This window comes from Cynocephalus volans, chromosome 4 (assembly GCF_027409185.1).
Source record: "Cynocephalus volans isolate mCynVol1 chromosome 4, mCynVol1.pri, whole genome shotgun sequence".
NCBI lineage: Eukaryota > Metazoa > Chordata > Mammalia > Dermoptera > Cynocephalidae > Cynocephalus > Cynocephalus volans.
Window position 1 is genome coordinate 161,673,337 of NC_084463.1, and position 26,918 is coordinate 161,700,254.

Sequence of the window (26,918 nt, forward strand, 5' to 3'; positions counted from 1 at the left end):
GCAAAGCAGCAATTTAGCTCAACCACAGAGCTCAAGTGCTGGTCCCCACAGGAAGTTCCACCACTTTAGAAGTAAGCAAAGGACAACAAATTAGTTCCAGTGCAGAGTTTAAGTGGTGGGAATGACAAATAATCCAACACAGAACTGAAAGAAAAAAGAAAAAAACAGATTACCCACAACCAGAGACAAAGTTTGATATTAACTAGTAAAGGTCTCATTTCACCAAAGAACACCTATAACACCTAGAAGGACCAGAAGTCCCCTGGGCTACCAAGCCAGAAAGGCGGGGACAACCAGGCACACCACCAGCACCACAGGGCTCACCCAGGGTCCTGATACATGGATCTGCGGACCAGATCCCCTCCCACAACCAGGCACACCACCAATGCCACCACCAATAGGTAAGGAGCATGCCAAAAACATCACCTCCTTGTGGGTGGCCCACCACAGCCACCACAATAACCACAGCTGCTGCAAAAGTGGCTAGATGCCACAACCACCATGCAAATGATCTGCCAGCCACTGGAGTGCATTGACACAAGAAGAGTCACCAGCAGAGACCAAAGAAAAGTAGAGGATGTCTCTCTCCACAAAACTCTTTCCAGAGTGACAGAAGAAGTATCTGTTCTGCGATAATATTTGGGGACCTGAACACACCTCTCAGCATTGGACAGATCATCTAAGCAACAAATCAACAGAATAACCATTACTCTTTCAGAAGGAGAGAAGAAATCTAGGGTAATTAGAGGAGAGTGGGAGAGGGGGATGGGGAAAGATTGGACAAGGAGCATAAAGAATAAGTATTATTTGTAACAATATATGTGATAGTAATATTGATTTGATCAATGTATTTCAACGTTGAACCCCCAAACTATGTATAATCAATTATGATTCAATAAAAATAAAAATAAAATGAAAATGAAAATGAAAAAAAAAAAAAATCCCTCTGTCAGAATGGGTAATGTAGCAAAAAAATAAAAAAATAAAATAAATCTTCCATCTCTACTATTTTCTCTATAATCATTTTACATTGTTACTCCTTCCTATTTCACTTTGGTCCAGGAAGGGGCATCGTACTTAATTCTAGCCAATGAGCCATCAGGGAAGATTTGTAGGGGAGGGCGTTGTTCAGGGTTCTATCAGGAAAGCAGATAGCACACTCAAACTGGGAAAATGGGACACCTACAAAGGTGTGGGTTTAGAGAAGCAAGGGTCAGGCCACCAATAGCAGAGGGCCATCACCATCTGTAGGCCAGAACCTAGAGAGGGGGCTACAGGAGGAGAGGTGCCTGATAGGAGCTCTGTTGTTTGGAGCCAATCAATTCACCAATCCATGGCAACCCAGCAGAGATGAGCCAGGTGTGGCTAAATACCTCAACTTCACCTTCCTCCTGCCCTCCAGTCTCTTGCTGCTGTTGGCCACATAACCTGACAACAAACAGGCAGAGGAGCCCATTGACACCATTGTACAGAGTATCCTCCCAGAGTGTGGAGCAAGCCAGGGAAGGGTGGAGAGTGGGTCTGGAGATGCCAAAGGAAAATATACAGTATGGAGATTCTTGGGGGAAAAAAAGATTCCTGTTTTCTAAGAAAGACAGGAATACACAGACCTGCCCTCTCTCCTCTGGATGTCGTTGTATTTGGACACAGTTCTCGAATCTACTGAAGTCAACTAGCTCCTGTTCACAGGATGAATCTCACAGTGAACCTGGAAGAACAGAGACGTGAGACAATCCTGGGGCCTGAATAATATCCTTGAAACAATCAATCAAGTTTCTCCTAGATTTCCCCATGAGCAAAATACTACATTTAATTATTTTTAAGCCACTTTGAGTTGATGTTCTGTTACTTACAGCTCCATGCATGATGCATGGATGATGGTGAGCTGCTTGGGGTGATGTTCTAGCTGCTAATGAATAGTGTTCTGTGGGTTCCATATTTTCTATTTATAGGTAGCACCTGCTCTCCCTGGGGGCTGGGGGTCGTGAGTGAGTTCTTGCTCTATTAGTTCCCGCAAGAGCCGGTTGTTTAAAAGGAGCCTGGCACCTTCTCTCTCTCTCTTTCTCTCCCCATGTGATTTGCTTGTACCTCCTCGTGCCTACCGCTTTCTGCCATGAGTAGAAACAGCCTGAGGCCTGCACCAGATGCAGCTGTCCCAGAATCGTAAGCCAAATAAATCTCTTTCCTTATAAATTACCGAGTCTCAGGTATTCTGTTATAGCAACACAAAAACAGACAAATACAATTCCCCCCAAATTAAACCACACTGGCAGCCATGTCTTTTCCTGGAGCTTTAGAAACTTTGAACACCAGCCCCTTGGATTCCCTTTAATGGTTTACACCAGAACCTTTGGCATCTCCAAGCGTTGCTGGTTAAAAATAATGGGGAAGACATCAGCAGCGGTGGAGGCACAGATTTGGAATCTCCATGAATCTCCACTTAAAAACAGAGCAACTAGATAATAAAACCAAGATCACATTGTAAAAGTTTACAACAAAATTAAGCGATATGGTATGCCCATGAAGCCCAAAATACAAACCAAGTAAGAACAAACTACCAACAGCCCCCAAAGACTCACATGGAGTCAGCAACCTGCGGGAAAAATAAGACAGCAATAGACCTGAGAACAGTTATTCAGCGGGAAATAGGGCAGGTCAGTGAAGAACAGTGAGCAGAAAGGAAGAGGCGTTTGTCTCATTCCAGGGGTAGATAAGTGCATGGGGCCTGCCATGAGCAGGGAGAATACACTGTGAGACAACAACACTGAAACATGGCACGCGGTTTACAAAACTGTAGATACAGATAGATATGGAGACCGGGGAAGACAGTGGAGCATCTGGCTGCTCTGGGCACTCAAAACCTTGGCAGGTGGGGAAGAACCCCTGCCCCTCTCCTGCCGCTGGGCTGCTCCTTGGTTTCTCACACTAAGGGGGAAGGTCCCACAGGGCTGTGTTGGACTCTCCCTCATCAGGCTGCCTCGTCCTAAAAATCCCTAAGGTCAGAGGCCTTAGAGACCTGGGCTCCATCCATGGCTGTCTGAAACCTCCAGCAAACCATTTCGCTTCTCCGAGTCTCAGCGTCATCTGCAAAATGGGAGCGATTTTAATGAGCACTGTCCTGCTTAGCTCAAGAGACTGTGAGTCTGATCTAGGGGCAAGGGAGGCTGGTCGGTTAGCGCAGTGGGTTAGAGCGTGGTGCTGATAAACACCAGCGTCCAGAGTTCGATCCCTGTGCCCGCCAGCAGCCATAAAAAGGAAAAGGGGGGGGAAGAGAGAGAGAAACAATGGGTGTGAAAGCGAGGGGGTCCCCACGAGCACCTCTCACGCTCCTTTGCTGCTACGGGATCTTACACAAAGGGGCAGCTTCTCTCAGCCTTGGTTTCTCTCGCCTGTAACCATGGCAACAGTAATCGTATTCTGCATGACGGAGTTGCTGTCAGAATGAAATGAAGTGACACGGGAAAAGCATTTAGTTCAGGACCAGACCCATCGGGGAAGCTCATAAACGTTACAAGGGCGGTCTCTGAGAGTTAAGCTTCTATTGTGAAGATTGCTGAGTTTTTTTATGCTCTTCCCTCCGGAAAACGCCAGAGGGCGACATAGACGGTGGGACCCCAGCCACGTGCACGCCTGAAGCAGCGCCATCGTCGGCCACGCGGTGGCGCTCAGCCACCTAATGGCTGATTTTCCGCAGACTTTGAGGAGCGGAGTTGACGGAGGCAGAGAGCAGAAGAGGGTTAGGGGGAGCCCTGGGAGCCAGGGAGCCCTGAACCAGAGGATCGGAGATCCCTGGACCGAGTAGCTCCCGGGTTCCCGGGACACAACAGGGTCAGCTGGGAATGAATGGGTCCTGGGGCTTTTTGAATAGGAGGGCGCCCCTCCCTCGTAGCACCGGGTCTGCAGCTCCTTCCCCAGGGCGGCCGCGGTGCCGCGACGCCTGACGGCGGGAGCGCGCCTCCCTGAGCCCTGCTCTCCGGGCGGCAGAGCTCATTCACCGCGGCCGCGGCACGCCGTTGCCATGGAAACGTGAGGCGGGCGGGGGAGGAGGGCGAGGAGGGAGGGAGGCCCCGGGTGACGTGTGCGCTCCTCGCAGCTCGTCTCCCGTGGCCTCCCAATTCTTGCCTATTTTGGAAGAGAGCCGCAGCCCTTCTGCTGATGCGCGCGCGCTGGCGCCTTTTAAAGGCAACCGGCCGAGTGGCGGCTCCGCCAGAGCCCGAGCGCTGCCCCCGCCCCCAGCCGCGAGCCCCGCGCCGTATGCCCCACCCCCCCACCCCATCGTTGCGCCTTCCACCCACTTTGGGGACATTTCAACCTTGGAGAAAGGAGGTCTTGTCCTTCCCCTCGCCCCCTCGCCCCCCAACAAGGGAGACTCTTCTGTACAAAGCTTGGAAGGAAACAAGATGCCAGGCCTAGCTCGTTTGGGGATCCTCTCTGGACAAGATCACAGAGTGAAAACACCAGGTGAGGACTTCACTGCCCTCGGGGCCACCCTGGGACCCCGGAGACCCACGCCTCCCTTCAGCCCCCTGCCTTAACCTCTTTCTCCCGGGGCTCAGCGTGGAGCCAGGTTAGGACCCCAGGAAAGCCCCTTACCAGTTGCTCCAATCCCCTCATTAAAATGAAAGGGAAACTGAGGCCCAGAGAAGAGTAGTGATTGACCAGGGTCACATGGCAAGTTCCTGGAAGAGCATGAGCCGAGCCCAGGGATGCTGACTTCTTGGCCAGAGGTCAGTCCCCTGTTCCTTAAGGTTGAGTATAGCTTGCACAGTGTGCCAGTACTGGGTCCCTGCCCTGCACCCTGCTGAGGACCTGCCCATGGCACCAGCTGCCTCTTCTTCCCCAGCACTTAGGTGGGCTTCCTGGATCAATGGTCACTCTGGACAAGCCCCTGGATCCCATGGTCTCTGTGACCAACCAGCCAGATTGCTGCTTGCAAACGTCTGATTCCATTGAAGGCTTCCTGCAGCCCACCAGCTCTCTGGAACTTTCTGGAGCCAAACCTTTCCCAGACTGCCTAAAAGTGCCAGTTGGCTTCTGGATGAAGGTGCAGCCTGCCACGCTCTGGCAGGGCCCCTAGAGCCATGTGGACCCAGCCCTTTCTTTGGACACCCCTGCCCAATGCTGATGACACGTGCATTCTCCTTGCAGCACCCACTGCAGATGTCTGACCAGGACCCACGGGAGATGGCTGTGAAGTACTTGACCATTCCCAAGGGGCTGTGTAGGTTCCAGACATTTCTGGGTCGCTACACTTGATCAGGTTTGGGGACCCAGAGGTGAATCCGATCCAGTCCAGCATTTGTGGGATCCGAGTCTAGCAAAGAAGAGAGGTTCCTGCTCTGGGACGTTAGCCCCGGAGCCTTGAATGGTGCTTACAAGGGGCATCTGTTGCCAAGGCCAAGACTTCAGTGCACAGAAGTGGAAACTGAGGCAGTCATCAGCGAGATGTGATTTGCCAAGGTCACACAGCAAGTCAGTGTGTTGCCAAGACTAGGACCCAGACCCTGCCTCTTGGCCCAGGCTCTTTCTCCACATCTTGATCCCAGGGCCAGCATTTGAGAGGCATGCAAGGTCAATGCACTGTGAGCCAAGGGCTTGGCTCAGGGCCACCTCCACTAAGTGTTGACCGTGTCACCTGACTCACTTCGTTCTCTGCACTTAGCCTCAGTCAGCCAAGACGGATGATCTCTAAGGGGCCCCTCCTCCAATTGTGAATCTGAGATTCTATGAATTGGGTATTTTGGCCAGGCTGTGAGGTCCCCTGTGGCTGGCTGTGGGATATTGCTTGAGGGGGTTTTCTTCCTCCCATCAGCCTGAAGCTAAGGAATGCTGGAGACAGTAGTTGCTTCAGCCTCGGGCTGTGTGGACCACTGAGGATGGCCTGGGGGTCTGTTTTGTGCACCTTGGAACCCATCGGATGCCTCCAACGGTGAGTCCCCTCATGTACTTAGCACTGACCTGTAAGAATGGCCCCTGACGGGTTAGGTTGAGGAAGGAAATCTACAGGGTCATTATCAGTACTTGCTTCCCCCCGAGTTCACACAACCCCGGTCTCCAGGGTCCCAAGGTGGCCTGACTCATGCACAGCCAAGGACTTGGTCCTCTGGGAGACTTCATGCCCACTTGGACCCTAGCACTAGACAATGGGCTCATCCCTACCTGAAACTGGGTCTCAGGGTTGCAGCATTCAACTTCCAAAGACTGAGAGGTACTGGCCCAGCTGGGACCTGGGCCCAGAGATGCTCAGAGTGCTGGAGATGGGGGGGGGGCTTTGAGGCAAAGTGTCCAACCCACTGCCATTTTGCAAATGGGGAAACTGAGGCCCAGAGAGGAAAAGGGGCTTGCATACCCCGTCCCCCCACAGCAGGCTGATGGCAGGGCTAGGACGAGAATCCATGCCTCCAGATCCTCCTGTCCAGGACCTTCCTTGCCTCAAGCATAACCCACTGACATCTAGACTGCGCTCACCTCCTCTCCTTCCCAGATCTTTGACTCCTTGATAAAAAGGGTCCTCCTGCTCACCCCCCATCTGGCCTGGGAGAGTCAGGAGCTTTCCCTTCAACCAGATGGTCCTTTCCACGAAAGCTTCCTGGCATCCCCTCCCCCCACCACCCAGGGCTCATCCCTTCCTGGTTCCAGAAGCTGCTCCATCAACAGGCCTTTACTGGGCCGGCTCATGGCTCACTCGGGAGAGTGCGGTGCTGATAACACCAAGGAAACAGGTTCGGATCCCATATGGGATGGCCGGTTATCTCATTGGGTAAGCATGGTGCTGACAACACCAAGTCAGGGGTTAAGATCCCCTTACTGGTCATCTTTTTTTTTAAAAAAAAAAAAAAAAAAACAGGCCTTTACTGCTGCTCCCACCTTCTTGCCATAGTTCAACCAGCTCCCTGCAGTTCCAGCATTCCCAGAGGTGGAGAACATCATTCTCCCTGCTCTTGGGGGTCTCTTCTTGGATGCACCTAGGGCTTCCCTAATGTCACCAGCCCAGTCCCAAGACTACTGTTTGCCTCTGATCACCCGAGCCTTAAACGCTGCCAATCTCTCCTGGGGTCCCATGGGCCATTCTCTGCAGACTCCTTCTCTGCTGGTCCGGGGCCAGTGGGAATCATAAAAGCCCACACGTAGGATGGCTGTGAGGCTGTAGTGTTACTCCACTAGGTCTATAGGCGCAGACGAGCACTGCCTCTTTAAACACTTATGTTACACGGTGCACTCAGATGACAACAGGAGAGGCTTAGAAGCTGGAGCCTGTGGCCGCCTGGGCCCCAGTGGATAGAAGGGGAGGGGAGGCACTGGCCAGGAGACGTTTTTGGTAATGGGAAGTAATGGAGGCCATGAGAGTTTTAAGCTGGGGAAGAACATAGCTAGGTTGGTTTCTAGAAAAACAGCGGGGGGCGCTCAGTGGCTGCGCACTGGAAAGGCGCGTCGAGCCTGGCCCAGGCTCTCTGTCCCTGGACTCCGTGAGCGCGTGGGAGGCAGCTAAGGCCCAGGGAAGGGGCTCGCCGAGACCTGAGCCGGAGCCCCCAGGATCACTTCGTGTGTGCCCCTCCACCTCCCTAGGCCCCCACACCACCTGTGTCCTTCTCTTTGGAACTGCTGAGCCCCCAGCCCGGCCTCCTCCATTTGGGGCTCTCAGACCAAGCCTGGGCCAAAGCTGCAAAAAGCCAGAGGGAGGTGCCGAGGCTGTTCCACACTGGCAGCACTGAGACATGTGCTACCTCCTAAATCAGCCCCTGCCATCTCTGCATAGTCTAGTTCAAAATCATATTGCTCATAAAGTTAATATAATAACGACTAACAGTCTGTCATTGAACGTTTACTGGGCTGCTTTTATGCGTCAAGCATTGTTCTGAGTGCTTTAATGACCTCATTCATTTACTGTTCACATCGATCCCTTGATGTAAGAGCTCTTAAGCTCCTCATATCTCTATTAACAGATGGGTAAACCGAGGCACAAGTGGATAAGTCACTTGACTGATTAACATCACAAAGTCAGCCTGTGCAGCAGGCAGGACCTGGCCCAGGGCCTCCCTCCTGCCCGCACCCCAGCCGGCCTCTCCGTGCAGACCAGCTGCTCCCCTGCCTCACGGCGGCCCTTTGAATATCCAAAGACGTCAAACCACCCCCTCGAAGCCTTCTCTTCTTGAGTACAATATCTCCATTCCTTCCATCTTTTTTCTTACAAATATTTATGGAGCACCTTTCTCCATACTGTAGAGTTGACAATGAGCAAAGCAGACACGGTCCCTGCCACAGTCCCCGCCACAGTGGCTGCAGTCTAGGGGAACAGAGATCCCCAGAATAAAGCATAAAATTGCTATCTTGACAAGTGCTACTAGAGGCACAGAATGTCTGGGAACGTATGTTTTGAGATTTGACTAATTGGGAAGGTCAGGGAAGGCTTCCTGGAGGAGGTGACATTTGAGCTGAGATATCAGGGAAAAGGAGATCAATGAGGCAAAGGGGAGAGGCACGGGCGCCCCGGGAGAGGGGTAGTGTGTGCAGAGGCCCCATGGAGGACAGGAGAAAGGCAGGGCCAGGGGCTGGAGGAAGGTACATATAGCTGAAGAGAGGGGAGGGGCTGCCGGAGGCAGGCCAGGGAAGGTCTGGGTTGCTCCTTACCTTCCTGGAAGTGGTGGCCCCTCCCCTGGCCCCTCTGCCCCAGGCTTCATCTCAGGCCCAGCCACAGTGCAACGGGTCCAGGTGGGGGCTCAGCCCCTTGGCGGCGGCGGCCGTCCCTTCCCCTTCCCGCTGCGCACCTCTTTGCCCAGGCTTGACTGCAGTGGTGTCTTTGATTGCTCCCCATCCGTGGGTAGAGTCTTGTTTATGAGGCCACACTCCTTGGCCCACCCACCTAGCACAGCCCGACCAGCTGGTCACTTGCCACCCAGCAACTCAGTTCAAACACACCTCCCCAGGGAGGCTGTCGCCGACTCCCTGGGCCAGGTCACTCCTCATTTTGTTCTCGCCGAACACCCTGTCTGCCTTGCTCACAACTGTCCCCCACCTAAGCAGCTTGGTGGGGGTCTCCCTCTCTCACTAGCCTGGCAACTCCCTGCGGCCAAGCCAGCCATGTCCCCACAGCATCATGTCGCACAGGGGCTGGTGTAGACTCAGCTCTCAGCTGTGGCTGCCTGAAGGGGCCTGAGACCCTGCTCTGTGCCAGGCCCTGAGCTGGATGTTGGGAAGGTGGAGAACAGACAGGTGCTGGTGGGGGAGACAGACAGGTAAACAAGTGGTGACAATACAGGATGAGAAGTGCAGTGGGACACCCAAGGGGCTGTGGGGGCACTGGGGGCACCCGGCCCATGGGAGCAGCCGTAAGCCAAGGAAAATTCACCAGCTGGGGAGTGGTGGTCAAGAGGACTCTGGAAATGAATGCGTGGAGGGTCTGTCTCCTCTTCCAGACCCGCAGCTCCTTAAGGGCGAGGCCCATGTCCTACACTCCTGCCTCTCCATGCTATTAAGAGGGGTGTTGGCTACCTGTTCTGCATTCAAAGTGTTTTCCTTCCTTCCTGGAATATGGCTGGTCTGACATGCTCCTCGCATTCCTGTGTCTTCTTTCAGCCCTGCCTTCAGACCCTTACCCAGAAAAGCTTCAACTTGTCCCACCTGGGCTTCACTGTCCCCCTTCTGTCCCCTCCATGGCTCTGTGTCCCTCAATTTCCCTGCTCAGCCCACTCACTCAGCTCTGACCGTCTCAATGCGTGGGCGCCAGCGTGTACCCTCTTCACATGAGATTTGTTGATTTCATAACCATAAATAGATAAAATGTTCTGAATGCTTCCATGTGCACGTAGAATTGCGGGAGCGATAGCATAATGAAAAGGCCTTAGGAGGAAGAAAACAGGCTGCTAAGATGAAGCTGAAGACAACACGGGCCATTGCACAAACCAGCTCTCTTGCAGAGGAGTCTGTTTTCACTGCACAGACATAGACTGGGGAGGTACTTGGGAATGTGCTAGAAAACCGTTACGTAGTTTCAAGCACATCAATTCAAAAGAACAATCAGGGAAGAAATAGAAAGAAGTAGAAGCCAGGAAACCTGGGTTCTAATTCTGGATTTATCTCATTCTAGCTGTGTGCCCTGGGCGAGTTACTCCACCTGTCTGAGAAGGTGTACAGAGACCCTTTGCGTGGGTCAGGCTGGAGGTTTCAAGAGGTCTGAGATCCTACAATACCCTCATTTTCCTGTCCTAAGGAAATTTTGTCTTCCTGGCAATATCTTCATCACCCATCACGGGACACCCCCCTTCCCAAACTGCAGTCCTGAGGGCTGGGGTTGGAATGGATGGATTGAGGTCTCTTGCCCCTTTGCCTGTTGCAACTCCTGTTGCCATGGAAACAGGACGTGGAACATCACTCCTGCATGGGGAGGCTACACCCACACAGCTGTCAAGGAGGCTAGAAGCTGGTAAGGAACGTGGCCCATAGGGCTTCCCAGTCTCTTCTCCCTGAAGGTGCACAGGATCCTGAAGGGACTGGCTCTGTGGCATTTGGAAGAGTAAAGGGATGTGAAATGACAGCTTGGTGTGACCTGGACCCAGAGAGTTTTCTGGGTGAGACAGAAACACGTGGAGATCTTCTTAGTGTGAATGCTTCCTCTACTGTAAGGAGGACTAACCTTTTCTGTGAAGGGCCAGTTTAAGTTTTTAGGCTCTGTGGGTGACGTGGTCTCTGATGCAACTACTCAACTCTGCCATTGTAGTGTGAAACCAGCCATAGAGAATTAGTAAACTGACGGATGTGGCTGTGTGCCAATAAAACTTTATTTACAAAAAGAGGCAGCAGGCCGGATTCGGCACCCAGGCCAGTTTGTAGACCTCTGCTCTCCCACATGGTGCAAGAGAACAAGCCTAGTCTGGGAGGCAGGAGCGAGGCTTAAGGCTCAGCATTGTCAGTGACTTGTTGCGTGACTTTGGTTAAACCATTGTCTTATCTCTGAGCCTTAGTGTCACCATCTATCAAATGAACATAGTGATTCAGATATGTCATGAATATGTCTGGCAGGTCAGAGCAAATCTGAAGTCTTTCCATCCCTCTGCTACATCACTTCAAGTGGAGCCACACCCTCTGCACACCCCACCCCTGCCAGGCCATGCCCTTGCCTGCCGAGAGTGGCAGCAGCCTGCCAGAAGAGGGAGGTGTCTCTCTCCAGAGTCAGATTCTTGGTCTGTCTTTCCAATCTCCAGCCCCAAGTGACCCCATTTCTTTAGCAAGCCAAGCACAGGAGGAAAAGAGGAATCCCTTCCTTCCCACCATCCAGGCATTTGGCAGGAGGCTACAGTTCACTTGAGAGAATGAAGTGGCTGTGGTGGCTGGTGGCCAGGCTTTGGAGGAGGCCTTTGAGACTCAGGCTGGGACTAGAGTTGGAAAGGGTGAGTTTTGATGCTCCCCGAGAACATTCACCTATGGCCCCAGCTTCCCTAGGGCCCAAGTCAAGTAATCACAGCTGCCGTCTAGTGGTAACTTGCAGTGCCACCAATTGCATCAATGGGTCTTTCTTGAGTTCTCTTGCCCACCTGTCTGGTCTGACCACCACTGACAGCTTGCATCCTTTGGCATCTCGGCATCTTCTCTGAAGTCCCATCAGGTGATTAATTCATTCATTCTCTCTCTCTCTCTCTCTCTCCCCACCCCTTCCCTTCCCTCCCTCCCTTTTTCTCTTTCTCATAGATGCATTTGTCCAGAGCAAGACAAGAACAAGATACACTTTGGCAGCTCTCTGTCAAGATCCTTGCCCCAAATCTCCAGAGAAGCAGCCAGGAGTCTCCATGCTGTTCTGAAGAAGCAGATTCCCTATCCACCCTTCAGTCCTTTCCAGGAGGTCATCTTCCTCAAAATCTCTGGAAGATACACCTCCTCTTCTGTAATAGAGGTTGAGGGGTGATGTCCCCCTGGGTCCCCAATAAAGCTATACAAGACAGGGGCAAGGGATCTCACAGCCTGTTCTTGCTATAAAAAGCCCTTTTTTGGAAAAAATAATAAAGAAAGGAATCAGCCAATCCCTCCTCGATGCCATCACCTCTTCTTGGTGATTTTTCAGGGAAGGAGTGGGCGGGTTGCCATGGCAACAGAGGGAGCTCGGCTCAGTAAAGAAGGGACCTTGGTATTTTTTTCTCTCTCTCATTCTCTCAGTTGTGTCTGTGTGCATGTGTGTGGTGTGTGTCTGTGTGCATGTGCGTGCTACGCATGCCTGTGCCCACACCAGGAATTTTTTTTTTTAGAACTAAAGAAAGCCCTTCTCTTCTCTCAGCTCCCCAAATATGGAGTGATAGAAAACCACTTACTCCTGCAGGCCAGGGAGGATTCAGGATGGCTCAAGAGAGAGGGGAGAGGTCACGCTGGGCTCCTTGCCTCCATGTTTTTACTAGAGATTGTGTGCAACAAAGAGACCTTTGCAAATGGTGCCCAGGGGCTTGAAAGAGGGGAAGATGCTGGGTGGAGAGAAGTGAGCAAGAATAGATGGTGCAAGAGCTTCACAAGTGACATCAGAGAGGGCAACAGAAGGCATATTGCACCTGGGGAAGCATGCAGATCCATGCACACCATCAGGTGCTGAGAGAGAAAGGCCTAGGGCAGACTCAGATATGGACATAAACATACGGAGAGGCACACACAAAGTTGTAGACACAAATACTTACAGGCACAAACAGAACTACACACAACACAGGAAGTTGAAGACATTTTTTTAAAAGGCATAGTTGCAGGCATTGGCAAATACATAGATATACAGGATACGGACACATACCTACAAAAACACATGCAGACAGGTACATGGGTACAGACATACAAACATGTTCAGAGTCAGGCTAAGATGCAGACAAACAGTGACATAAAACACAGTCACAGTCTCTCTTTCACACACACACACACACACACACACACACACACGTGCACACACATGCACACACATGTACAGAGTTCGGCTCCCTCCCTCCAATTGCTCAAACATCCTAAGCAGTACTGCATAGCTAGAAATGCTGCACGCTCACCCAGTAGGTTTGGCTGGGAGACTCCTGCTCCCCCCCTCATTCCTTCTACACGTTCCCCCAAAGCCCCTCTCCCAATTCACTCCCTTACCCACTTTCCTATAGCTGACAGGTTCTGATGCCTCCCCCATCTCAGCTCCCAATTCTTAGCCTGTTCTGCTGTTGCTGCCTGCCGCTGGGGGACGGGGAGGGGGGTGACTCAGCCAGGCCAGGATGACTCACACTGCCAGTATTTTTAGCAGCAGCCAGGAGCTCTCTAGCGTGCCAGCCGCCCCCCTCCTCCTGCTTGCTATTTCGGAACCGTCACTGGTGATATAAATAGCTCCTCTCCCACGGCCTGAAGCTGCTGCCAAGCTATTTTTGGTTCTGCACAGTTAAAAATAGCTTCACAGAGGTGGGAGGCAAGGGGAGTGGGAGCTGGCCTAGGGAGAGGAGACATTGGGGCATACAGAGATTCTCAACTTGAATCAGAGTGGGCGAAGTAGGATGAACCCTTCTCTAACTCCTCCCTTGTCCCCTTCTAGACCCTTCTTCCCTTCCAAAGTGCCTTTACCCCAGTTCAGTCCCCTGGAAAAATCCAAAGGCTCTTCCCTTGAGACCAATTCTCGTTCCTGGCTTACTTCACTCCCAGAGCTCAGGAATCTTGACCCCCTGCAACTCCCCACTTTCATCCTCAGAGAAGGAGACAGCCAGAAGGTGGGAGTGGGGGGCTCGCCTTGAGGTCTGGGTGGACCCAAGCCCTGCTTTGATATCCAGGCCGATCCTGGCCAATCTGACTTGCACGGTGATGGTTTCAGCACCACGGACAGCGGTCGGTCAAGGCCCCATTCCTTCGCTCTGGATCTGCTCAGATTGCTGGAGACTGGCGGGACCCAGCCAGCACATACACCCCTCTTATTGTGGAGGGGGACACCAAGAATGTCTCCCAGCCAGGGCCTAAAGCACCAGTGGGTGGCGAAAATAGGAACACTGCCCTGGATTTTCGTAAGGGAAAGGGGTCCAAAGCTCAACAGTTTGTCCAAAAGGAAGCTTGAAGGAGAGGAGGGTGGGCAAACCAAGGGTCAGATGGGGACGAAAGATGCAACAGAGACCTCCGTCCTGAAGGAACCATCTCTCTGCCAGATCGATAGAGTTAGAGACGGTGGCAGACAGACACACGCACCAGTCCCTCCACCTCGGTTGTGCCACAGACCAGCGGATGGTTTATGTGGATGGCCCCAACCTGTGCCCGAATGGCATGAGACCTCAGGACAGGGCCTGCGCAGCCACGTGCCCCTCTTCTAAGGCCCGCTTCTCCTCCGCTGCCCCTTCTCCCACTCTGCCTTTCTTGCAACCACTCTTTTTCATGAGGAGTGGAGAATTCCTTGACCCCCCACTTTTCTTCTTGATGTCATAGTTCATCTCCACACTTCCTGTGTGACTTTCTACAGTCAGACCAGTCCCTTTTGCCCAAATTTTAAGCGGCCTCATTTCCAGCCCCTCAAGTTCTTGCACACTCACCCCTGCTCCTCCAAATGAGATTTCAGATAAAAATGCTCCCCAGCCCACTCCCTCCTCCCTTTATGAGACCCCCGCGCTAAGAAAGGCGACCCCTTTCCCCTGTCGAGAGCGATAGTCCGTGGTGCAAAGAGAAAGAAGAAAGGGGGAGATGGGGCGAAGGCGACACGATGTGGAGACGAGTCTGACGAAAGGACGAAAGGGAGACGCAACGGGAGGGGAACCTTCGGGGGTCAGGGGGCGCCCACAGCCGCGACAGACAGCCGGGCACGCGGTGAGATAAGCCAGTGCGGGGAGGGGACAGGTGACGGTGCAGAGATGGAGCAGCGAGTCTCGGCTCCCAAGACGGGGAGGGGGCTGGAGGGCGGTGCGGCGGAGGGGCTGACGGAGCCCGGGGGTGACGGGGTCCAGCACGACCTCCTGGCTTTCCTGCTGCCTCCCGTCTTCCCCGCCGAGGCGCTGGGGCGGGCGGGAGCCTCGGGAGCGGCGCGGGGACAGCCGGGCCCCGCCCTCCGCCGCCGCCGCCGCCGCCGCCCGAGGATTCCTGTCCTAATAAGGAGCTGGGATTCCCCGGCCCCGCCCCCGGCTCCGGCCCACGGGACACCGGGGCTGCCGGCCGGGCGGGGGAGCCGCTCGCTCCGGGGGCCGGCCGTGGGGGGAGGGGCGTCTCACCGTGCCCTGGGGCCTGCCTCAGTTTCCCCCGCCGCTGGCTGAGGTTAATTCGTTGACGGGAGAACGAAGAATCCCTGCGGACTCCCGCGTTGGTGTTGGCGCTCCTGCTCCTGGTTGTGGGAAGACAGGACCAAGGCCGAATGCGCCTGGTCCCTTTCCCGCACGACCCCCTTTCCTCCCTCTCCCAGGGACTCGACCCTCATGTAACTCCCCCTGAAAAGTCGCCAAGGCCCGGGTTTGGGACGGGGGGAGGGGACTCGTTGGTTGAAGCGGCCAAGGGACTCCCAGGCTGAGTAGTCTCGAGAGGAACCCCAGCCGCGACCTACTCCCCAGAGGCCCGGGAAAGCCGTTCGCCCCCCGCCCCCTGTGAACGTGACCTTTGTCTGCAAATAGCAAGGGGGGGTTGCGGCGACCCTGCTCTTCCCCGTCCCCTTCTGTCCTCAGGAGAATCACTGTGGTGTCCAGCATCTCCCCGCCCTCTACGCGTCCTCCGGTCGGGAGCGTCAGACCGCCCGCACCCCTGCCCTGTCGCTTCCCTCAGCTGGACGCACTCGGACGCCTGGGTCCCCACGCCGGACTTCAGGCTTTCCTAGGGCAGCGCCTGCCTCTCGGCTCAGCTCCCGCCAGCCGCGGCCCCCTCCGCAGCCGCCCCGCCCCCTTCCCCCGGCCCCCCTCCCGCTCTCGCTCTACGTCACGGGATGACGTAGGAGGCCAGGGAGGGAGGCGGAGCGAACCCCCCTTGCCAGCCACCGGCTCGCGCTGCAGCTTGCTTAGCCCAGCCTCCCGCCTTCCCGCCCCCCCGTCTCTGAAGCGAGCCCCCCACGCCTGGCAGGACCTATATAAGGCAGAAGGCGGCAGGCGAGGGGGGCAGCGCAGCCGAGCGGAGCCCGGGAGAGGAGAGAGAGAGCCTGAGCGAGAGACGGGGAAGCAAGCAGAAGCCGCCGGGGCGCCGGGACAGGAACGCAGGTGCTCGGGGAGCGCGAGCTGGAGCTCCGCAGCCGCCGGCCATGTACCGCTCCACCAAGGGCGCCTCCAAGGCGCGCCGCGACCAGATCAACGCCGAGATCCGCAACCTCAAGGAGCTGCTGCCGCTGGCCGAAGCGGACAAAGTCCGGCTGTCCTACCTGCACATTATGAGTCTCGCCTGCATCTACACTCGCAAGGGCGTCTTCTTCGCTGGAGGTGAGCAAGCTGGGGCACTGGAGACTCGAGCTGGTGGGCACCGGGGACAGTGGGACTGCTGCATGTCTAGGACAGCGTGCTGGCAAGCTGGGGAGACGAGGGGCTCGGGGGACTCGGGACTTCCTACTTTTTCTGCTGAGCCCCGTCCAGAGCTCACCTCAGTTCTGGATGAGGGTTAGAGAGCCTGGATGATGTCCCTAGCACCAGATTGATGGGAGGACAAGAGCCAGGACAGAATGGCCCCAGTCCCCACCAGCGCAGAGGGGCTCCAGGAGCCCGGGGGGAGAAGCTCGGGAAGTTGCGAGGATGGAGCCACCGAAGTCTGGGGAAAGGCAGCGGGTGTCAGTGATGCTAGAAGGGGACTTCTGCTGCCGGAGGGGCGCTGTCCACGGTGCTGACGGCAACACGTGCTGTCCGCGGGGCTGTCCGCGGTGCTGAACGCGCCGTCCGCTCGGGGAGCTCTGTCCGCGGTCCTGAAATCCAGGGCCGCTGAGGCTCCGGCGCTGGCCCCGGCTGAGAAGTCGAAAGGCTCGCTGGCGGGAGAGATCCAGCAGCAAGTCCCCGGTCAAGAGCCGCGGGCAGCGGGTCAGCAGGTGTTTGCAGAGGCAGCTCCATGAGAAATTCCTCTGGATTCTCTGAAACTCAGACCATGCCTTTCCCACTTCTGCTTTACCTCCCAATTTTACTCCTGTCTCACTATGTCTTCTCATCCTACAGGCGCTTCTCTGGCGGGTCCCACAGGGCTGCTCTCAGCTCAAGAGCTTGAAGACATCGTGGCGGCACTACCTGGCTTCCTGCTTGTGTTCACAGCTGAGGGGAAGTTGCTATACCTGTCCGAGAGTGTGAGCGAGCATCTGGGCCACTCCATGGTGAGTGCTGAGGGCTCACTCAGGCTGGGGCACGGATGGCACAATGAGCCTCCCACTCCCGAGAAACTGAATTACTGGGGATGGAAGAGTTATACCACGCAAGATGCTATGAGCCAAAGATCGGCTCTTTCTGTCCTCACTTATGGTTATCTCATCTTTTCCTTTCTCCAGGTGGACCTGGTTGCCCAGGGTGACAGTATCTACGATATCATTGACCCAGCTGACCACCTCACTGTGCGCCAGCAACTCACACTGCCCTCTGCCCTGGACACTGGTAAGGACTCCCTTCTTCCTTCCTCAGTCCAGTCTCCCTCCTAAAGCCCTGCTCCTCCCCATCCACCATCTCTCTCAGCCACCGACGCTCTTATCACTTTTTCTCTTCACCCACCTAGATCGCCTCTTCCGCTGTCGTTTCAACACCTCCAAGTCTCTCAGGCGCCAGAGTGCAGGCAACAAACTGGTGCTTATTCGAGGCCGATTCCACGCTCACCCACCTGGGGCCTACTGGGCAGGAAACCCTGTGTTCACAGCTTTCTGTGCCCCACTGGAGCCAAGACCCCGCCCTGGCCCTGGGCCTGGCCCTGGCCCTGGCCCTGCCTCACTCTTCCTGGCCATGTTCCAGAGCCGTCATGCTAAGGACCTGGCCCTACTGGACATCTCTGAGAGGTAAGCCCAGAGTGTTTAGACCCCAGGAGAAAGGGAGGTGAGAGATGAGGGGGCCCTAGATTCTGGAGTCAGGGGTAGGGAGGATGGGGTCTAGGGGGGCAGAAGACCTGGGAGGGAGTGAGATGCATCGATATCAAGCAGGGAAAACAGAAAGCTGATCTCGCCCTTTCCACCTTCCCAGTGTCCTAATCTACCTGGGATTTGAGCGCAATGAACTGCTCTGTAAATCATGGTATGGACTGCTGCACCCCGAGGACCTGGCCCACGCTTCTGCTCAACACTACCGCCTGTGTGAGTGTCCAGAGAGGCTGGGGACAAGACAGGGATCTGGGAAAGGGCATGGGAGACCAGACCAAGAATGGACTGTTGTCAAGACTAATGTTGGGAAGATACCAGAGGCCAATAGTTTTCAATGCTATAGGGTAAACATTAGAGTAAGGAGGTAAGGCAAAAACAGAATCAGAACTGGGAGACTCAGTGTGGTGAGGTCAAGGTGGGGAGCTGAGCGGTGCAGGTTAGAATACTCAGAAGAGAAGATGTCATGGCTACCTCAGTTCAGTGTAGAAGTGAGCCAGGGGGAAGTTTAGGTTGTGTTGCCTGATGGACATCCTAACACTGTATCTCTTCTTTCTCCCAAGTGGCTGAGAGTGGAGATATTCAGGCAGAGATGGTGGTGAGACTGCAGGCCAAGCCTGGAGGCTGGGCATGGATTTACTGCCTGTTATACTCAGAAGGTCTGGAGGGCCCCATTACTGCCAATAACTACCCAATCAGGTGAGCTGCAAGGGAGGGACCTGGGGTGGCAGCTGAGGTTGCCATGAAGGAGATGTAAATTGGGGAGATGCTCCAGGAGTGAACACCAAACCCTTATGGATGGCCTCTTCTCTCCTCTCCAGTGACACGGAAGCCTGGAGCCTCCGCCAGCAGCTGAACTCCGAAGACACTCAGGCAGCTTATGTCCTGGGCACCCCAACCATGCTGCCCTCATTCCCTGAGAACATCCTCTCCCAGGAGCAGTGCTCCAGTGCTAACCCACTCTTCACCCCAGCCCTGGGGGCTCCCAGAAGCACCAATTTCCTCAGCGCTCCTGAACTCAGTGTTGTCTCAGCATCAGAAGAGCTTCCCCGACCCTCCAAAGAGCTGGACTTCAGTTACCTGACATTCCCTCCTGGGCCTGAACCTTCTCTCCAAGCAGACTTGAGCAAGGATCTTGTGTGCACTCCCCCCTACACGCCTCGCCAGCCAGGAGGCTGTGCCTTCCTCTTCAGCCTCCATGAGCCCTTCCAGACCCACTTCCCTGCCCCATCCAACTCTCTCCAAGAACAGCTGACTCCAAGCACTGCAACTTTCTCTGATCAGTTGACACCCAGCAGTGCAACCTTCCCGGATCCACTAACTAGCCCACTACAAGGTCAGTTGACAGAAACTTCAGCCAGAAGCTATGAAGACCAATTGACTCCCTGCACCTCCACCTTCCCAGATCAGCTGCTTCCCAGCACTGCCACCTTCCCAGAGCCTCTGGGCAGCCCTGCCCATGAGCAGCTGACTCCTCCCAGCACAGCATTCCAAGCACACCTGAGCAGTCCCAGCCAAACTTTCCCAGAGCAACTGAGCCCCAGCCCCACCAAGACTTACTTCGCCCAGGAGGGATGCAGTTTTCTCTATGAGAAGTTGCCTCCAAGTCCTAGCAGCCCTGGTAATGGGGACTGCACGCTCCTGGCCCTAGCCCAGCTCCGGGGCCCCCTCTCTGTGAATGTCCCCCTGGTGCCTGAAGGCCTGCTCACACCTGAGGCCTCTCCAGTCAAGCAGAGTTTCTTCCACTACTCTGAGAAGGAACAGAATGAGATAGACCGTCTCATCCAGCAGATTAGCCAGTTGGCTCAGGGCATGGACAGGCCCTTCTCAGCTGATGCTGGCACTGGCGGGCTGGAGCCACTTGGAGGGCTGGAGCCTCTGGACTCCAACCTATCCCTGCCGGGGGCTGGCCCCCCTGTGCTCAGCCTGGACCTGAAACCTTGGAAATGCCAGGAACTGGACTTCCTGGCTGACCCTGACAACATATTCCTGGAAGAGACGCCCGTGGAAGATATCTTCATGGATCTCTCTACCTCAGACCCCAATGGGGAATGGGGTTCAGAGGATCCTGAGACCGATGGCCCAGGAGGGGCCCCATCACCTTGCAACAACCTGTCCCCAGAAGACCACAGCTTCCTGGAGGACCTGGCCACATATGAAACCGCCTTTGAGACAGGTGTCTCAGCATTCCCCTACGATGGGTTTACTGATGAGTTGCATCAACTCCAGAGCCGAGTTCAAGACAGCTTCCATGAAGGTGAGTCCAGCCAAAATGTCCAAAAACTCAGGTCCCTGGCCTGCCAGTGAGGTTCTGGGTGGAATTAGGTGAATCAGGTCCACTCTCTATACCTTAGTTGTATTAAGAGGATGACATCACCAAGGGTAGCAGTGAGGATAAGAAAAAATAAAAAACTTAATGTGAAAGTTTTGGACAAGTGGAGCCGGCAGGCAGGGGTTGAGACGTGAGCAAGAGTGCTAGATAATCCTAGATAAAGAGGTAAAGATTCGTGCTTCTTAGCTCAGTGAGGGACCTAGATCAGTTATCACAACCTTATTTTATGGATGAAGACAGTCAAGGCCCCAGAGTTAAAGAAACTTTCCTTAGATCACACAGCAAAGTGATAGAAGAGGAATTGGAGCTCTGTCCCAGTATTCTTGCCTCCTAGAGGGGATACAGAATGAGTTTATACAGGTTGGGGAAAGAAAGAGGATGGGCTCAGCCCCAGCTCCGCCACAGTAGTTACCTGCTTACGGCCCCTTCATTCCCAAAACTATGGCTATAGTTTCGTCCCATCCAACCAAATTGCCTCTGGGGATCAGTCAGTCATCGGTATCTGGAACCCATACTCTGTGCAACGCTGCACTTCATCCTCAGCCCAAGGACGCTGCTTCCCAATAGGCCTGACTGACTGTGCTCTCTCTGTCTCTCTCTCTCTGCAGATGGAAGTGGAGGGGAACCAACGTTTTGAATAAGTCTGTGACTTAACGTCGTCAAGTATGGCATATTGTCATCAAGACGTGGAGCCGCTCTCCACCCCCCCGGGGACTGTTGGGGGGATTCTGGGGGCCAGAGGGGGATATGTCTGATTCCCCAGGCCCTGCAGGATTTGGGGGGGGGAGGTGGGAGGGCAAGGGAGGGGAGCTTCTTTTTAAAATCAAGAGACTTCGAGCGATCCCAGCTTCCATTTCAATCTGTATTCACTCGTAGTGAGTTTCCTTGAATGGGATTTCAAGCGGAGAATGGGGGAGTCTCACTTCCCCACCGCGCTGCCCCGTTGGCCTGGGCTAGTTCTCCACTCCTGGGGGCCAAGCTACCCCTGGGCCTTGGTGGAGGAAAGGCAGGGCCCACCTGGGCCGGCCTGTGCCCTGAGGGGCTCTTGACACCCACGTAGAATTCTCTACACACCAGTAACGGGATTTCAATTCCGATGGACTCTGCCGCCCTGGCGGCCCTTCCTGTGACTTTTGCGCCCCGCGCCTGGGGTGGGGGGCGCGAAGAGACGCTACGTTCCTTTCCGATGGAGGAAGGCAGACCTGCCGTCACACGTGTGCTTGCACAAGTGCGTGTACCTGGTGCGGGACTCACCCGGCCGCCAGACCGCCTGGGCCTGCCCAGACGGCCACCTCGTGGTGCTGCGGTGACTTTGTAGCCAACTTTATAATAAAGTCCAGTTTGCCTTTTTGGTACCCCTGGTGTCATGCATTGCTGAGAAAAGGGAAGGGTGGGGGACTGAGAAGGTTAGGAGGTTCAGACGTGAGCCTTGGGTCAGGAGGTGAAGGCTGGACCTGCTTTTGGCCCTGGCATGTCTTTGTTCACTCACGCACTTATTCATTCATTCACTCAACGTCTGCACGTGAATGGCCCTCGCTGTGCTAGAAGCTGGAGAGTTTGGAGATGAAACAGGTGCCACCTCTTGCCATCAAGGTGCATGGCATCCAATGCTAGAGGATATTGGAGTCTCCTCCCTGCTCCTGGCTTATAGAGCTCACAGGGTGGGAGGGAGCAGAGGGCTTGGGGATGGAAAAGCTTGGCACTGGCCCTGGACATGGGTTTCAAACTTCTGGACATGAGTTCTTTCTTCATCTGGTCCCACAGGGAAGCAACTAACTTGTGGGGCCCTGAATATTCTCACTGGAAATTATAACCCCCTCTTGTATCTTTGCATAGGGCTTTCAGCTGGCAAACACTTGGTAGGCCCCATTTCACTGATGAAGAAACTGAGAATCATAGGAACAGGTGATTTGCCCTCACAGTTGGTGAGAGGCACCGGAGAGCAACATTTCCATGTCCTCTGCATCCAGCTGTGCTCCCAAAGCTGGAGAACCACCATCTCAAACCATCCCATCCCAGACTACCCAGGAAGGGCAGGCTTGGGCTGGAGCAGGGGCTGCTGGAGCAGGGGCTTCTCTCCCAAGCATGGCATGAGGAGCTCCCTCCTTTTGGCCCCTCTAGATCTGCAAGGTTGAGCTGAGCAGAATGTAACTCAGTGGATCAAGAGAAAAAAAAAATTTTTTTTTAATGCTGCTTTCCTCCAAGCTTGAGAACCTAACGACCACAGGGTATGGTGGGGGGCAAAATAAACTTAGGAGACAGAAAGACCTGGATTCAAATCTCACCTCCTCTGGTTGGTTGCCGAGTGGGACCTGAGTCTCAGTGTCTTCACAGGGAGAATGAGACTGACAAAAATTGCACTTATCTTTCAAAGACACTGTGAGGACTTGGGGGGGGGGGTCCCTTTATAAACTGAGAAGCACAGAACAGACTTAAGTTATTAAATTGAATTAAAGGCAATGGTGACCTCAAAGGCCTAGAGGAAGTTTCTTTCTCAAGGAAAGGAAGGAAACTCCAGGTCTCAGTCTTTCCCCAGTGAGACACAGGGTCTGGATTCCAGGAGCTGAGAGCACAACACTGAGAAATCCCTGAAACCTCCTTTCATACCAAGTCCACCAGCTCTTGGGCCATGCCCTTCAGAGGGTCCCACAGGAAGGAAGACCTGTCACCCCTTTTCCACTTGGATGGGTCTTTGTTTGGAACAGGAGGGTGGAGACTTGCCCTATTCCTTCCTAGTGCATCTATTCTCCAACTTGGACAAATGGACTGGACTGTCAGTTCCAAGAGGACCCTGTCTCAGCTCTGCTCCATCCCGAGCACTGAGCACAGGGCTGACACATGGCAGTGTGTCATCAAAAGGAACATTTCTGAAGATCAGTCCAAGGATTTGAGTAAAAAGTCACCTGTTTCTATAGGAAAACCTGTCCCTAAGTTACCCAGAGGGCAAAGGTTGTAAATTTTAGCTTTGAATCTCAAGTGACCATGAGCTCAGGATGCACCTTAGAGTCCCATCTAAAAAGCTCCCTGGTAGGGCCGGCCCGTGGCTCACTTGGGAGAGCGTGGTGCTGACAACAGCAAGTCAAGGGTTAAGATCCCCTTACCGGTCATCTTTTAAAAAAATAAAATAAAATAAAAAACTCCCTAGTGGTCATTGAAAACAAAGAAAATCTGAGACTCTGTCACAGCCCAGAGAACCCTAAGGAAACATAATGACTCAATATAATGTGGTAGACTGGAGCAGGAAAAGGACATAAGTTAATGAGAATATCTGAATAAATTATGGACTTTAGTTAATAACAATGTATCACTATTGACTCATTAATTGTGACAAAGGTACCATATAAGTGTAAGATGTTACTAACAGGGGAAACTGGGTGGGGAGTAGATGGGAACTCTGAACTATTTTCACAATTTTTTTGTAAGTCGAAATCTATTCTAAAGTAAAACATTTCTTTAAAAAGTAAGAATTTTAAAAATAAAAATTATTTGATAAAAAAGAAAAATCTCTCTGGTATTTGGTGGTGGTGGTGGTGGTGGTGGTGGGTGATGGCAGAGTGTGTGTGTGTTTGACAAGGTGTCCTGACGTTCAGAACTGGAGGTCCAGTCAGCCTGGCCCAGTGCAGAGAAAAAAATTGGAAAAGCCAATGGCATCACCTGCTGGACAGAGAAGTACCTGCACCTGTTCCTCACACTGGCAAGGTCTATGTGGCTCAGAGCATCAATATCTTAGAACAAATGGGTAAACTGAGGCCCAGGGTTAGGAAAAGACTTGCCCAATGGCACTCCCAGAGTAGCTGCAGAAGTCGGATATGACTCTCAGTCAGTGTCCTTGCCACCAAAGCCAGATTGCCACCCTGGGAGCAGAATGTATGAAAAAGGGCTCTTTTGAGAGTCATAAAGACTGAGCTCAAGTACTGGCTCTGCCACCTCATTTTTTCATGTAATAAATACTTAAGACATCTACATGTGCCAGGGGCTGTTCTGGGTGCTGGGGAATCTGAACAAGACAGACAAGGTCCCTGGGCTCACAGAGCTTATGCTCTAGGTGTGGGGAGACATAGCAAAAAGTGGAATAAGCAGTCTAAAAGGAGTGAGTGGTATGTCCAGTAAAGGGAAGAACCAGTGTGCTGTGATAGAGCGCAACTGGGGAGGGGATCCTAATTTAGAGTGAGGTGTCAGAAAGCCCTTCTGAGGAGGTGACACCGAGTTAAGACTTAAGAGATAAGAAAGAGGAAGAAGAATGTTTCAGATCAAAGGAAAACAAGAATAAGGGTATTAAATGGGAAAGAATTTGACCTGTTTAAGGAATAGAAAGGAAGTCAGTGTGGCTGGACCATAGCAAGCAAGACTAAGACCAGTTAGAAAGGAGGAAGATTACTCAGGGCCTTTGAACTATGACAAGACACTTAGATCTTATTCCATGAGTAATAGAAATCCACTGAAGATATTTAAACAGGGGAATGACATGATACAATTCACATTTTTAAGCCATCCCACTGACAATTGTGTGGAGAATGGATTGGATGAGGCACGAGTGAAAACAGAGGAACCAGTTAGGCTTTTGAAGTGGTCCAGGCAAGCAGCGATGAGATCTTTCACCAGGGTGCTGTCAACAGGGGCAGATGGAGGTGAGTGACAGGGTTGGGAATACTTCAGAGACAGAACTCACAGGATTTGCTAAAGCATTTAAAGTGGGAGTGAGGAAAAAAGAGAGGAGTCTTGTGTTTCTGACTTTAGTGAGTGAAGGGTTGCCGTTTACTTAGATGGAAACAACTGAGATGAGATGAATATCAGGATTCTGTAGTGTCCTCCTGTGCCTGGCAGGACTAATTCAAAGCCTCACTGGACAAGAGCACATCCATCTTAGAACTCAGGAGCTTCCATAAACAATTTGCCAAAGGCATTGAGCAACACACAATCAAAGATAATCAGGCATACAAGGCAGCAAGACAACATGAGTAAGAACAAGCAAAAACAGACTTGCACAGACTTTGTATATTGGAATGATGTGTCACTGGTTTTAAGCAGCTATATTTTTCATGTTTATAGAAGTAAATTGCAAACTAAAGAATAAATACAGAGAACACAAAACTATAAAACTGGTTAAGCAGACTTGAAAAAGAACCAGTAGAACCTTTAGAAATGAAAAATATAAAAACTGAAATTTAAAACTCAGTTGGAGATAAATTCCTGAACACATATGACCTATCAAGACGGAACCAAGAAGAAATAGAAAATCTAAGCAGACCAATGACAAGTAAGGAGATTGAATCATTAATAAAAAGTCTCCCAGCAAAGAAAGGCCCACAACCAGATGGCTTTACTGCTGAATTCTACCAAACATTTAAAGAAGAACTAATAACAATGCTTCTTAAACCATTTCAAAAAAACTGAAATGGATGAAATTCTTCCAAATGCATACTATGAGGTCAGCACTACCCTGAGACCAAAACCAGGCAAGGACACGACAAAAAAAAAAAAAAAAGAAAAAGAAAGAAAGAAAGAAAGAAAGAAAGAAAGAAAGAAAGAAAGAAAGAAAGAAAACTACAGGCCAATATCCCTAATGAACACAGATGCAAAAATTCTCAGTAAAATACTAGCCAACCAAATCCAACAGCACATCAAAAAGATTATACACCATGATCAAGTGGAATTTATCTCAGGGATGAAAGGATGGTTTAACATACACAAATCAATAAATGTAACACATCACATCGACAGAATGAAAAAATATATATACAGTCATCTCGATGGATGCAGAAAAAGCGTTTGATAAAATCCAACATTGCTTCATAAATAAAGACTCTCAACAAATTAGGTATAGAAGGTAAGTATCTTAATACAATAAAGGATATATATGACAAGCCCACAGTTAACACCATACTGAACAGGAAAAAGCTGAAAACTTTCCACCTAAGAACTGGAACAAGACAAGGATGCCCACTCTCACTACGTCTATTCAACATAGTACTGGAAGTAATAGTCAGAGCAATTAGGCAAGAGAATGAAATAAAGAACATCCTAGTTTGAAAGGAGGAAGTCAAGTTGTCTCTGTTCACAGGTGACATGATTTTATATCAATTGAAACTTAAAGACTCTACGAAAAATGTCCTAGACCTGATAAACAAATTCAACAAAATTGCAGGGTACAAAATCAACATTCAAAAATCATTAGCATTTCTATTCACCAACAACAAACTTGCAGAAAAAGGAATCAATCCCATTTACAATAGAAACAAAGAATAAAATACGTGGAATAAATTTAACCAAGCAAGTGAAAGATCTCTACCATGAAAACTATAAAACACTGATTAAAGAAGACACACACACAAAAAAAAAAAACAGAAAGACATCCCATGCTCATGGATTGGAAGATTCAACATCATCAAAATGACCATTCTACCCAAAGCAATCTACAGATTCAATGCAATCCCCATCAAACTAACAACAAGAGACCATGAACAGCCAAAGCAATCCTGAGCTAAAAGTACAAAGTAGGGAGTATTACACTCCCTGACCTCAAAGTGTATTACAAAGCTATAGTAATCAAAACATCATGGTACTGGCACAAGAACAGACACATGGACAATGGAACAGAATAGAAAATTCAGAAATAAATCCATGTAC

The 26,918-nt window shown here is 52.2% G+C and overlaps 1 protein-coding gene across 1 annotated transcript; it reads left to right on the plus strand.

Moving 5' to 3' along the window:
• The first annotated feature begins 16,174 nt into the window (after positions 1-16,174).
• On the plus strand, positions 16,175-20,928 carry NPAS4 (neuronal PAS domain protein 4). Its single transcript, XM_063095912.1, has 8 exons — positions 16,175-16,349; positions 17,067-17,218; positions 17,390-17,492; positions 17,611-17,884; positions 18,066-18,175; positions 18,523-18,658; positions 18,781-20,216; positions 20,900-20,928. The coding sequence occupies exons 1-8, from the start codon at positions 16,175-16,177 to the stop codon at positions 20,926-20,928; spliced, it is 2,415 nt and encodes an 804-aa protein (XP_062951982.1).
• The last annotated feature ends 5,990 nt before the right edge of the window (positions 20,929-26,918 follow it).

Bases quoted from the DNA above. Each gene is read 5' to 3' on its own strand.
- NPAS4 (XM_063095912.1), top strand. From the start codon at position 16,175: ATGTACCGCTCCACCAAGGGCGCCTCCAAGGCGCGCCGCGACCAGATC. The intron at 16,350-17,066 runs GTGAGCAAGCTG...CTCATCCTACAG, and splicing joins GGGCGTCTTCTTCGCTGGAG to GCGCTTCTCTGGCGGGTCCC. The intron at 20,217-20,899 runs GTGAGTCCAGCC...CTCTCTCTGCAG, and splicing joins TCAAGACAGCTTCCATGAAG to ATGGAAGTGGAGGGGAACCA.